Source organism: Manacus vitellinus, unplaced genomic scaffold (genome assembly GCF_001715985.3).
Source record: "Manacus vitellinus isolate BGI_N305 unplaced genomic scaffold, ASM171598v3 scaffold_12_pilon, whole genome shotgun sequence".
In the NCBI taxonomy this organism is placed as follows: domain Eukaryota; kingdom Metazoa; phylum Chordata; class Aves; order Passeriformes; family Pipridae; genus Manacus; species Manacus vitellinus.
In genome coordinates this window covers 11,456,420-11,468,422 of record NW_021938949.1, presented here as the reverse complement: position 1 = coordinate 11,468,422, position 12,003 = coordinate 11,456,420, and the positions used below count along the sequence as shown (strand labels likewise).

The following is a 12,003-nucleotide window of genomic DNA, read 5'->3' as shown; positions in this document are numbered from 1 at the left end:
CTGAACATTCCCAGGGATTGATGAGACCAATCTTGCAAATCTAGGCTCGTTAGCTTGTGGTAGAGCACAGAAATTGTCATCTTTTGGTAGGGGTTTATTATTCCACACACATGTTGAATAATTTTCTTTTAATCCCATTTCTGTTAAAAATCACTTTTTTTCTCAACTCTGATAACCTTTTCATCCATTATCTAGAGAAATTTCTGTATTGCTATAAAAGGATACAGGGCAATGGGTAATTGGGTAGGTTTTTTTTTCCCCCTCTCGCTTGAATGAGAATGGATGCCTTTATGGGTTTAACCAAACAGTTCAAGCATAAAATCCATATTCACTGAGCTGTCATTTAACATTAAAAAGGGTAGGGGGATTATTTGGGGGCCAGCCACGCTAATGTTGTGCTGGTTATTTATAGATCCTGCTATTGCTGATTTTAAAGAGAAGTCACTGCTCCAAAAATGGTCTCTTCCAGGGCTAAATTTGATGATATTCCATAGCCTTTTTCTGCAAGGTTTTCTTTGCAAGATACATAACTGGTTTCTTAAAACCACCCTGCCTTCACTGACCTGTTAACCTGCTGTATCAGTCCCCATTACACATGATTTATGTAATAGCTGATATTATGATGATATAATTAGGGTAGCCCAATAGGAATTCCACGCTGCCATGAGTCAGCAAGTAAAGACTTACGATATCAGACGTAAATGCAGGAGGCAGAATGTCCTTTTGGTGCCTAGGGTGAACTGTGTATTTCTGAACAAGGCCACTCAACTAGCAGTGCATTTCAGAGTGCTGGTGGTAAAGGGAGCCACAGAAGAGCTATCTGGGACTGTATAATTTTCATAGTAACTGGGGTGATGGTGTAGTTTTGAGAATTGTCTTAGGAAAGAACTTGAGATATATTACTTGCACATTGCTCAGGAAAATAGTCTTAAATCTATTAGACCAGACAGTAACTTACAGACAAGAAATAATGGGAATTTCTTAGAATTGCTCATACAGCTGAAATATAAATAAAATAATTGCTGACACTGCGGCCTTTCCAGGAGTCCTTTGGACTCCCAGTGCACAAAACTGCTCATTGCAGAAGTGCAGGTTTTCTGTGCCAGGTATTTGGAGCAAGGCCTCAGCTGTGTATTATTATAGTTTGGTTGGGTCTGTAGTGTGTAGTGACTTTTTCATGCTCTATGGAATCCATACACAGAGAGCACATTTCATATATGGCAGAACAGTAGAGCTTGTTAATTCTATCATTTCAAACGAAGATGAGTCACCTGCATTAGGTTTGGACCCATGGGCTGAAGTGAAGGAGAGAAAATGGAAGTTTGAGGAGCTAAATACAGTGATCTGCTCTGCCTTTCTTGCAGTCCTTCTTTCACACTGTTCTGGAGAACAGCCCATACTGTGACTCCATGGTGGACAACAACTTGCGCATCACGAACTGGAATCGTAAACTCGGTTGCAAGTGTCAATACAAGCACATTGTTGACTGGTGTGGCTGTTCACCTAATGACTTCAAACCAGCAGACTTTCACCGATTCCAGGTAACTGAACATAACCTGAAAGAGGCTCTTCTCCCTCTGCTGGGGTGTGGAGAGCCAGCTGGCTGCATGGCTGCAGCAGGGAATGGGAAGGGAAGCTTTTACTCCATCAGTCAGGTGGAGAAAGAGATGTGAAGAAGCTCTGATCTTAATTTCAGGAGCACAAAAGATTGGTTCTCCTGTGTTTTGGCCCTTGAGACATATTACTTGCACAGTAAAGTCACAAAGCAACTCTTTGGGCTACTTAGCATTGGTAATCTGCTGGGCTAGAAAGATGGGAAGCTTGACACATCTCTCACGATACTTGGTAACTCTTGTGATTTTGTTGCAAAGTTTCAGCTCAGGTGCTTTCATGATTTCATTAAACTCCCAGCTTTCAGTGTTAAGCAATGTTTATCATCTTTAAAAAAAACTTAGAAGTTGACTAGTGTGCCTGCTAGAGACTTACATAGCACAAGACAAATTCATTTTCATGATCATATTCATCAGCATTAGTGTTCATTTTGTTGTTTTGGGAGCCTTAGTCATGAGGTTTTGATCACCCAGGTTTGGCAATACTGCCTTAAAAAGTGTAATCAGTTCCTTTGTGATAGTTTCCTCAAGCCAGACATGAGAGCAAATCCTGTGCTTAAGGGTTCACTCAGTCTCAAGGCTGTATCTGGCCCGTGTATCTTTTATTAAGAATGAACAGCCTCTTGTTTCAAGGTCACCAGATTTGCAATTCCATCCCTGCAGCTCCTTGGGCTTCCCTGCATAAAGCATATTTGTTCAGGCTTTGTGTGGGATGGGGAATGTGTTACCCTACAGCACAGAAATGATGACTGCTCTGAAACAGATCTTTACTGTAATGTGCCTACCAGACACACTTGAAGTCAGTGACACAGGCACTCACAAAAAGAGCAAGTGAGATGTTATCTAAGAGAGGCTCTGCTGCCCCTACCACCAAGCCCAGGAAAGTCTCCAGCACAAAACAAATGGCAAGTCTTAAAAAACTTCTGCCAGACTGCAGAGCCTGACCTGCTCCAGGCTGTGAACCCACAATGATATTTCAGAAAACAATCAAGTAAACTGAGCTGGAAGGGAAAGTACAAAATTAGAATAGATGTAAAGGCAGCTTCTGACACTTGCCTGGTGAGAGAGCCCCTCACACAAACACAGGGCACCAGAAGGCTGACTCACAGTTCTCATGGAGGCACAAAGAGAGCTGCAGAGGCACAGATCAGAGAGCCCACAGTATGTGCCCTCTCGGACTAAAACTGAGCATCCTCAAAAGAATTTTCCAACCATCTGGGGCACCCTTGAACTCCTTGGCACCTCAGAACCCATGCTCAAATATGAGCAAGGCAAAACAAAGACTTTTTTAAACCTTATTGTAGTTGAGTAGCATATAAAGCAGTAATATGCTCAAGATTGTGTCAAGTGCAGGGCAAAAATCTGTGCAGGACCACTGAGAGGTTGAGAAACCTCAGCCATAGATGGCAACTCTCCCAGAGTCCTCTTACCACCTCCTAGCAGCAAATCCATGCACAGAAAATGCTGCTCTGCCTCTTCTGAGCCCCTGTGTCACACAATGCTTTCTTCCCTGCCTAACACGTGCCAGTGCTGCACCGTCTCCAGGCTAACAGAGGGTTTAGAAAGCATTCCACACTGCTCTGGCACTTGAGAGCCTTCCAGAGCAAGGCAGCAAGGGGAGGCTGGTGGTATGAAGGGATTGGCACAGCTGTGTTTTTGTTGTGTAACTATGTAGTTTTTTACCTGAACCTTAATATCACTCCTAACAACGAATGGGCACAAAGGTGACCCTGTAAGTCATCTTTGCCCATGGAGAGAACCAGTTCGTGTCCTCAGCTCCAACCCATGGCTTAGGACAAAGTGCCATGGCCGAAAATGGGAACTCACTCAGTGTCTTTTCCTGTCGTATCCCAACAGCAGACTGCCAGGCCAACTTTCTTTGCCCGCAAATTTGAAGCTATAGTGAACCAAGAGATAATTGGCCAGCTGGACTATTACTTGTACGGCAACTACCCGTCCGGCACGCCCGGCCTGCGGGCCTACTGGGAGAACGTGTACGACGAGCCCGACGGGGTGCAGACCCTCAGCGACGTGGCCCTCACCATGTACCACGCGTTCTCCCGCCTGGGCCTGCGCAGAGCCGAGACCTCCTTCCACGCTGCTGGAGACAACAGCTGCCGGTTAGTCTGGGCCTGCCTTGTCTTGGGGGTCTCAGGGGACGCTGACCGGGCCGCCGAGCTCCCGGGGATGTTGGTTCTACTCGGCTGTGCTGGCTGGAACCCGCCCTCACAAACAGGGCCAGGCAGCTGCAAGTGCACAGCACTTATTTCCAGGAGTATTTATGTCCATAATAAAGCACTGGTTATTCTGGGTTGACATTATGTGACCTGTTTGCTGCACTTTTAAGGAGCTACTTTCCGGCCTGATGAAGACTGACAGGATCCAGTTGGGCAGTGCTACCCCCACTGCTGCGTTTTCCTTGATTAATTTCAGCAAGTGTATTATAGCCACAGCTCCTAAACCCTCCGTGTGATTGCAGCAGAGGTCATGTTCACCTCTATTATGCTTACCAAGAGCAGAGGACAGGATTTCAGAACTAATCTGAACACAGGCAGGTTAATGGTCCTTGCTTGTTTGTTCCCCTGGGAGCACACACGGAGTACACAGAGCCGCTTGTTTGGCTCCGTTTGCCTGCTTGGTGTAGCTGTCTGTGCCAAAAGTGCTGCAACTGGTAGGATCTATTAACATCAAATACATAAAATGTATTAATATATAAATATAATTTAGAAATATATATATATCTCAAATGAAGTTCCATATTCTTTAAAGGGAAATTTCCCCTATATTCTAGATTCCTTTTTCACCTATAAGCCTAGCAAAGAACAATTCAGTCTAAAAGAGATTTGAAACAAGAATTCCCGGAGTTAGACTTGCACAGAAAAGGCTCTCTTCATGGTAGATGTTTGCTGCCTGCAAACACACCTGAAGCTGTTTACATTCAAAGCAGAGAGGGTTCATCTTAATTCATTTTTCAGAATGTATTTCTGGACCCTGCCTTTTTTTTTTTCCTAACAGAAAACACAACCTAAGTCAGCAACACTGAAGACATCCCCTTGTTCTTTGATGGATGGACGTTGCCCCTCTTGTGTTCTCAAGAGGGAACCAAATGTGCCTTGACCTTCCTAAATTAGTCATGGAAGTGCTGAGCAATGTCCCATTTAGAAAGATGTGGCAATAAGTGCTCCAGATTCCTATTAGAGTTTTGTCAGTGAAGGTCACCGGTGCAAAGCAATAAAAGATCAATAACAATTAGATAGAAATAATCACTAGTAGCATGCCTTCCTTATATGAAATAAAGGCAGACCTAAAGAAGTGCTGGGTCATTTGTCCCGCAGAGCCAAACAGAGAGGATGGGGGCTTTGTGTAACCAGCACTGAAATAATTTGACAATTACTTCTGCACTTATTCCTTTTTCCAGTGTTCTGACGCTGATTTACATCAATTATAAATATCTTTTCTGAGGAACTTTCCATTGCACAGGAGCTCAAGGTGCTTTTCAAGCTTGCTCAGATTATAGATAGGGACATGGTGTCACCCACTGCTGATTGCAACTGTCCCTGGAATAAAGCATGGCTCCTTTACAGCAGGCTGTAGCCTCATGAAACAGTGCAGGGAGGAATTGCACTGTGATATGGAGTGGAGGCTTCATTTTCATACCTACCTGAGCCCCCTCGAAACACTGTGAGTCAGCATCCAATTTAAATCACAGAAAGGTGGATATTCCTCAGGTTTATGATTCACGTCTCTTCAATACTACGTTGTCTTTCTAGGTGTATGCATATATACCTTTCCTCTTTCCCTCCAGTGATTTTGCATGTCTCTAACACAGTAATGGCAGGGATGTATTTGGGCTGAGCACCTCGACAGTGTTCCTTTGCTGCTGGGGCTACAGCAGCACCGAGTCAGCTGATCCTGTAGTCACCACCCCAGCTCGTTTCACACCGCTGCTGGCACTGCAAGGAAAGCTGCTACTGCTTCAGATCACATTTGGAGTCAGTCCCTGCTGCCTCCCGCAGCAGCACAGGAGATGTTTATAAGAGAAGCTGCCCTGTACACTTTTCTAACGAGGGCCAGCTCACAGCCTCAGGAAGCCGTGCCCCCCGCAGACTGCTCGGGTACCAAATGAGATTGCGTATCAGCATCTTCTCTTGGAGCAACATTAATGTGTGATTGAGGTTTAATTTATTTCTTCCATCTCTAGGCATTTTTACTCACTGCTGCCAAGAGGCAATTTACTCAGACTATTTCAAGGATATTGTAAATATTTGCTGCTACACACATATAAAACAGGAGGTCTCAGTACTCAGAACAGAAGTTAGGTTGTTGGTGGTATTGGCTGCGTAGCTTTGCTGTGTTTTTACTCAGTCCATCAGTGTTTGTACTCTGTCTTCTTATGTTTATTTCTCAAGCTCTAGAGACTTCCTTCTGGGTGTTGCTGGCCTCGTGCAATGGAAGAGCTTCATTGGTCAGCTCCTCTGCTCATTGTTACCACTGCTCATGTCTTGAGCTGTGGTAACAAGCACGAGGAGTCAGACTTAGCTGACTTACTGGGAAGGTGTGATACTGGGTGGTTCAACTTGTTTTGCAGTTAACGTCAGTGCTGCAAAGTAGTAATATATTTCTGAGCTATGAAAAACACATTTTTAATTATTTATACATCCGTATGTACCCAAACATCGTTACGGGAGTTTCTGCGACTATAGCAGACAATTGACCATACAGTTTATTATTTGAAGCTGTGAACACAATATCTTTAAATCTGAACTGTAATCAAACGCCCCCAAATCTCCCAATGATAGGTTTTGCCTGGTTGTTTGACCTTTTATCAGTTTGGGTTTTTTTAAATCTCAAGTCTTTAAGGAATGCGAAGTTTATTTCCTAAAATGTAGGAAAATGGGGGCTGGATCCTGATGTCCTTGGCTGCAGTGCCACCCTAAAGAGCCGTGCCCTTGGGGAAGGGGTTTGGGAATGGAGGGGGCTCAGGGCTGATGCTCGGCCTTGCAGCATTCCATGTTCTCCCACATGGGCAGGCACTGACCCTGCTGGGGCAGGAAAGGTGGCACCTGAAGCACAGGCACGTTGCTGGGGTATCCTTTATCCTACAGTTTATCCGAGCAAACAGTGCTGCACTGCCTGGTGATCTGTGTGTATCTCTGGGTGGCACTTTCTACCCAGAAGAGGTGCTTAGGGAGGGGAGTTCTCTGACACACAGAGGGACCTCCTAAAGAGCTTAGAGCTGTGGATATGCTCTAAATGAGCATGTATTCTTAGTAACATTTCTTTTACGTTTCGGGGTGATCGGAACAGCCTAAGAATATTTGATAATGAGTCATGAACACATTTGAAATCTCTTAATGTACAGTGGTGGATTTTCTAGTTAAAATGAATGCTTCTTAAGCCATTAGCTGCAAGTAAATGGAGATCTCATGTCTCTCTTGTGTAACTGATGAGTGTATGTGCGTATGCTGTTTTACAGATACTACCCCATGGGCCATCCGGTTTCCGTCCACCTTTACTTCCTTGCTGACCGTTTCCAAGGCTTCCTGATCAGGCACCACGCAACCAATTTGGCTGTCAGTAAACTAGAAACTTTGGAAACGTGGGTGATGCCTAAGAAAGTCTTCAAGATCGCAAGTCCACCGAGCGATTTTGGAAGGTTGCAGTTCTCAGAGGTAAGTGTTCGTAGTCCCCCATGAGCCTCTGGCATCAAGAGATTGCATACCAATTCAGCAGCCTTTGGGAACTGTATTCCATGTAGATTTTAGGAAACAGTGGCTGTCTAACACAATGCACATCCTCTTCACAGGAGATACTGTTGCCAGGTCAGACCTGTGGTCAAGCCTCACTTCTTACCTTACTCAGAGTTTCCTCGCTCCTTTCTGTTTTAAGAATAAATTGAAGGCCTTTGCTGTTGTAAAAAGGACTCAGTAACTTACTTAGAAGTTTTGCAACCATCATTTTTGTAAGTGCTGTGAAAGGCAACTGGGGAAAATGTCATGTTTCTACAACTCCAGGTGTGAATGGTGATGTCTTTAAACGTTTCTCTCAAGATTATACTGAAAAAAAATTCATAAAATTAGTGATAGTCAGGTATCAATGCCACATGGGAGCAGAATATCGATGCTGTAACACAAAAGAGAAAATTATCACAGCAGTGACTGAGATTTCCCCCAAATCCTGTCATTTTTTTCTAGGAATTTTTCTCAGCATCTGACATGGAGTGTAAAAAATGTACCCTAAAATATATCAGGAAAGTTGACCACTAATAGAACCTGACATCTGTGTTCTGTTTTAAAGATACAACTACCTGAGCAGTTAATTTCATGATTTTTCTTGTTAAGCCACAAATTTCAATTAAGGTATAAAATTGATTGAACAAATGTGTTCTAGTCATTATGGCTAAGTCCATAAATTACCATCTTCTTGGGCAATTAAGAAACGCCTAGGTGGGATTCAGTGTTTTGGTGTGCATGGCAAATCCATGACACTAATGTGCCATTAAAGAGATGGATGGAAAGTGTGCTTCATTTATCAATGTGTCTGGTGGTAGGCTTGCCATTTCATGCAGTGATAAATGGTCATACAAGCCTTAATTCTTGTGATTTGTAGGAGTATTTCTGCTGTTTATTTAGTACTTTTAATCTCACTTTCATCCTGATGCCTGCTCTGGGTCCTCTTTTAGAATGCAACAGGGCTGGCAGCAGAGACAGAGTTTTTTCTAACAGTATGATAGAACGGAGTATATTGATCTTGGTATTCTGGAACTCAAAAATAATTAGGAAGAACACATCTGACTTTATTGCAGTTGTAGGGAGGAAGCTAACCTGAGACCAGAATTTACTCACTGGCCACTTGCCAGGTCCCACCCTGGCCACAGGGCACCTTTTTTTCCCTCAGACCAGTCCTGCAGCAAAGCATGAGCCTGCCTGACAGACATCCTGCAGCAGCAGTGCCCCGGGGCAGCCTCCCCTGGCATGGCCGTGCCCACAGCTCTGTGGGGCGTGTCGCCCTGCAGGGAGGATCCCTGGATCCCATGGGACTAAGGAGCTGCTCCTCACAGCCTCACAGACTGGTCTGTGAGCAGCCCCACAGGAACTGCTGCTGCAGGGAAACCATGTGAGTGCAAAGCATGGGAAGAATTTAATCACCGGTGAGCTTTTTTCAGGATAAGGAAATATTTTCTTCTGTTTGAAACTCAAAAAGAGTTTTGGTAGCTGCTTACTTGTTTTCATTATGTGTTCTCACCTAAACTCTTTAATTGTCCTCTCCTTTTATAGATGATTCATATATTAAAAGACCAGGAGGTACAAAGTAAATCATTTAATCTTTTCTTAATTGTTTATTTTACTATCTGCCTTCCCTTGGCCTGCAGGGATCTCTGCCTCTGAGCCAAATTATTCTCTCAGTTACCCTAGTATAAATCCAGCATTAACTTCTTCAGCTTCAGTGTGGCTGGAAAGCTCTGATCTGCTACAGCTGATTAAAATACCACTGCTTTGTCAAAGTCCAGCGAGTGGAAAACAAACTTAGCAGTTTAGCTAAGATGGGAGGGCATTAGTGTTCACAGAAATGAGAATTAAGACTTGTGCTTATTGGGACATAGAACTGCTGGTTCTTCAACAACTTTCACCCCATGATCTGACAGGAATTTAAAAGCTGAATGGGGCTGTTTTATCTGGGAGCTTTCTTCCCTCTCCCAGCTCACACCAGCAGGGCCAGCAGGAAGAGCACAAATATGCTGCATTGAGTGTGCTCCCGAGTGTATTTGTGACCTTGATGCACAACTGAGATTGCAGCAGAGATGATGGGATCTCTCCAGTCAGTGCTTCCTGCCCTCTGCTCCTCTGCTTTGCTTCTCAGACTTTGCCTCCCGAGGAGCAGATTTCACCACACACCATGGAGAGACGAGTGGAAAGAAATGGGCCAGCTGGGCTGCCCCACGGCTGGTGGGTTAATGACAGTGTTCTGCACTCAGCCTCGGGCTCAATAAAGTAAAATAAACTCAGAGGAAATCCGAGAGAGATGATTTCCAAGTGTGAAACTCCCACACCTCCTAAAATTGGCTTGTGCACAATGCACACAGTATGTGTCCTGCCAGCCTGGGTTCAGGCAACTTTTCCAAGGAGGGCAGGAGATTTATTTGCTGTGCAGAACCAAAAGTCTCAGCTCCCCATCTATCAGATGAACACTAAGTTCATTTCTGGTCTTGTTAAGACTTGTGATTCATCACAGAAAATAAAATAAACTAGGTGGCAGGCAATTAGTGTGTATTGTGTGAACCTAATGGTCCTGTTTGTGGTGAGCAATGAGACACAAACCCATAATCAAGGCATAATTTATCTTGGGAAAATTTTATCTTGGGACCAAACATATAGAAACAGAAGTTTTAAACCAATGAGACATTTCCAGCTTTCCAAACATACCCTGTGCACAGTGCTTGCTCCTGAAGCCCAAACTAATGGTGATTAAAATAGTGATGTGAAAAATGTCAGTTTCTGTGCCACATCCCTTCATAATTTATTAGATTTTCATTACTGCTCGATTCCATCCCATACTTTGTGTATTCCATTTGAAAGTGAAAGCCTACTAACAATGTTTTAAGGGGCTGTGAAAATTATTATAGGACTGTAGTATCTCTTGCCCTGTAAAATCAGACATCTCGGTCCTGGGAACTCAACTGTGTAAAGTTCAAGGGAAGAGGTATGAACCAGTGCTTTAAGTAAAATTCCCTATAAAATACTGTGCTTCTAAAAGCAGCTGTACTGCAAGCTGAGCAGCTTGGGAAAGTATGTCCCCAGCTGGAAACCAGACATAAAGGGCAGATCCTGTGAGAAGATGTGTGCAACTCCCTGCCTTTCCCTTCCCCAAGGTGCCTGTGGAGCCTTGGTGTGAGCCCTGGCTTTGGGGCACGTGGGGGTTTGGGGTGCCTGAGCGCCTTTTGTGTTGTCAAGTGTCCTCCTTTTTGTTGCCCTGTGCCCTCCTTTTGGTTCTGTGCTGTTGTTTCATGGACCTGCACACCCTGACAGCGGTGTGACAGGCTCTCATGGGAGGCAATTGTCCTTTCCTTCTCTCTTCCCCAGCCCTTTGCCTGTAACTTTTGGTTTGCATTAGGGAGCCCAATACCACACTTGCACAAAGCTTAGCAACCAGACAATGATTTTGTTATATTTTTTCCCCAAAAGCAACCTTAGCTCTTTTACAGAGCACTCTAATAAATAAACCTTTGTGCACGTGAACACGTCTCAACATCTTTTGTGCAACCTGGTATTGAGCAGTGTCACCTGGAGGCTGGAGCAAGGGGACTGTAACTTTCTGATTTCTTTTCCCAGGGATGAAAGGCTAAAGAGAGGGGAAATAGTTGGATGTCAGGAATGAACGTTTAATTTTTGAGGATGAAGTAAGTTTTCTTCAAGGAGTTCTTCAGTAAGAAATATCGAATGTAGTGGAAGGAGCTTCCTTACAGGCTTTTCCTTGCCCAGGAGGGTGTAGATTTGTTTCACGTTTTGTGGCTTTATTATTTCCAGGTCTCTTGAGCACCGGTAGGTGTGACATGGCTGCACTCAGTGAAGGTTGGCAGAGTAGATAATAAGATCTGGTCAGGAAATTTTCTTTCTCAGCTTATTTCCATATATATTCAGTCAGTCTTGTCAGGAGAGTACGCACTGACAGCTCCTCGAGGCAGTTGATGCCTGGGTCTGATATCTGGGCTACGCTGTCTGGTTTGATTAGCTGGTGTACTGGGTGAAATACCTCTGAAATACCAGAAATGCTGTGTTGATTGCAGAGGAGTGGAAGGCTCATTTTGTCTCATATTCTGCAGTGTCATAGTCCAGTAGGAAGAATTCATATGATGACAGATGGATTTAGGATGGTAGGGTTTTATTTTACTGACCTTGTAGCTTTTTGCTTTCAGTCCTCCTGTAATTTGTCTGCCAACCACAGGGATTTATTTAGAAGGGACTGGAGACTGGGCAGTTTCCAGTACAGGTATCAGTAGTAATAGGCATCAGGTAATTGTTATGTTTTGGGGATTTGTGGGGATTTTGGCATTATACTGGAATCACTTATTCTCATGAAATGAGATGAAATCAAGGAGAAAAATCTCTGAAGCAAACGAGCTACGCTTATTTCTTATGCTTTCGGGAAAGCAGGTTCTGACCATGCCCCTGTGAGGTGAAGCTTAGGGACAAGGACAGCTCTGTGTTGGTGGAATCTGCAATATCCACATATATTCTGAAAGTGGGGATCCCTCCTGGGTGTGCATGGATCTCTAGAGGCCACTTGAGAGAATCACGTGGTTTCTGTACAGGGAACAAATCAACTCTTCAGTCATCTACACTGTCTGGAGATGAAGGCAAAAGGAGACCTGAAGGACTATGAGGGGTTTAATGGC

The 12,003-nt window shown here is 44.1% G+C and overlaps 1 protein-coding gene across 1 annotated transcript in view; it reads left to right on the top strand.

Annotated features, from left to right (window-relative positions):
• XYLT1 (xylosyltransferase 1) overlaps positions 1-12,003 on the top strand; it is an 84,681-nt gene that overhangs the window by 63,515 nt on the left and 9,163 nt on the right. Inside the window, exons 6-8 of the mRNA XM_029957907.1 lie at positions 1,365-1,541; positions 3,468-3,730; positions 7,087-7,282. Coding sequence (XP_029813767.1) covers positions 1,365-1,541; positions 3,468-3,730; positions 7,087-7,282 — 636 coding nt within the window. The remainder of the gene's footprint in view (positions 1-1,364; positions 1,542-3,467; positions 3,731-7,086; positions 7,283-12,003) is intronic.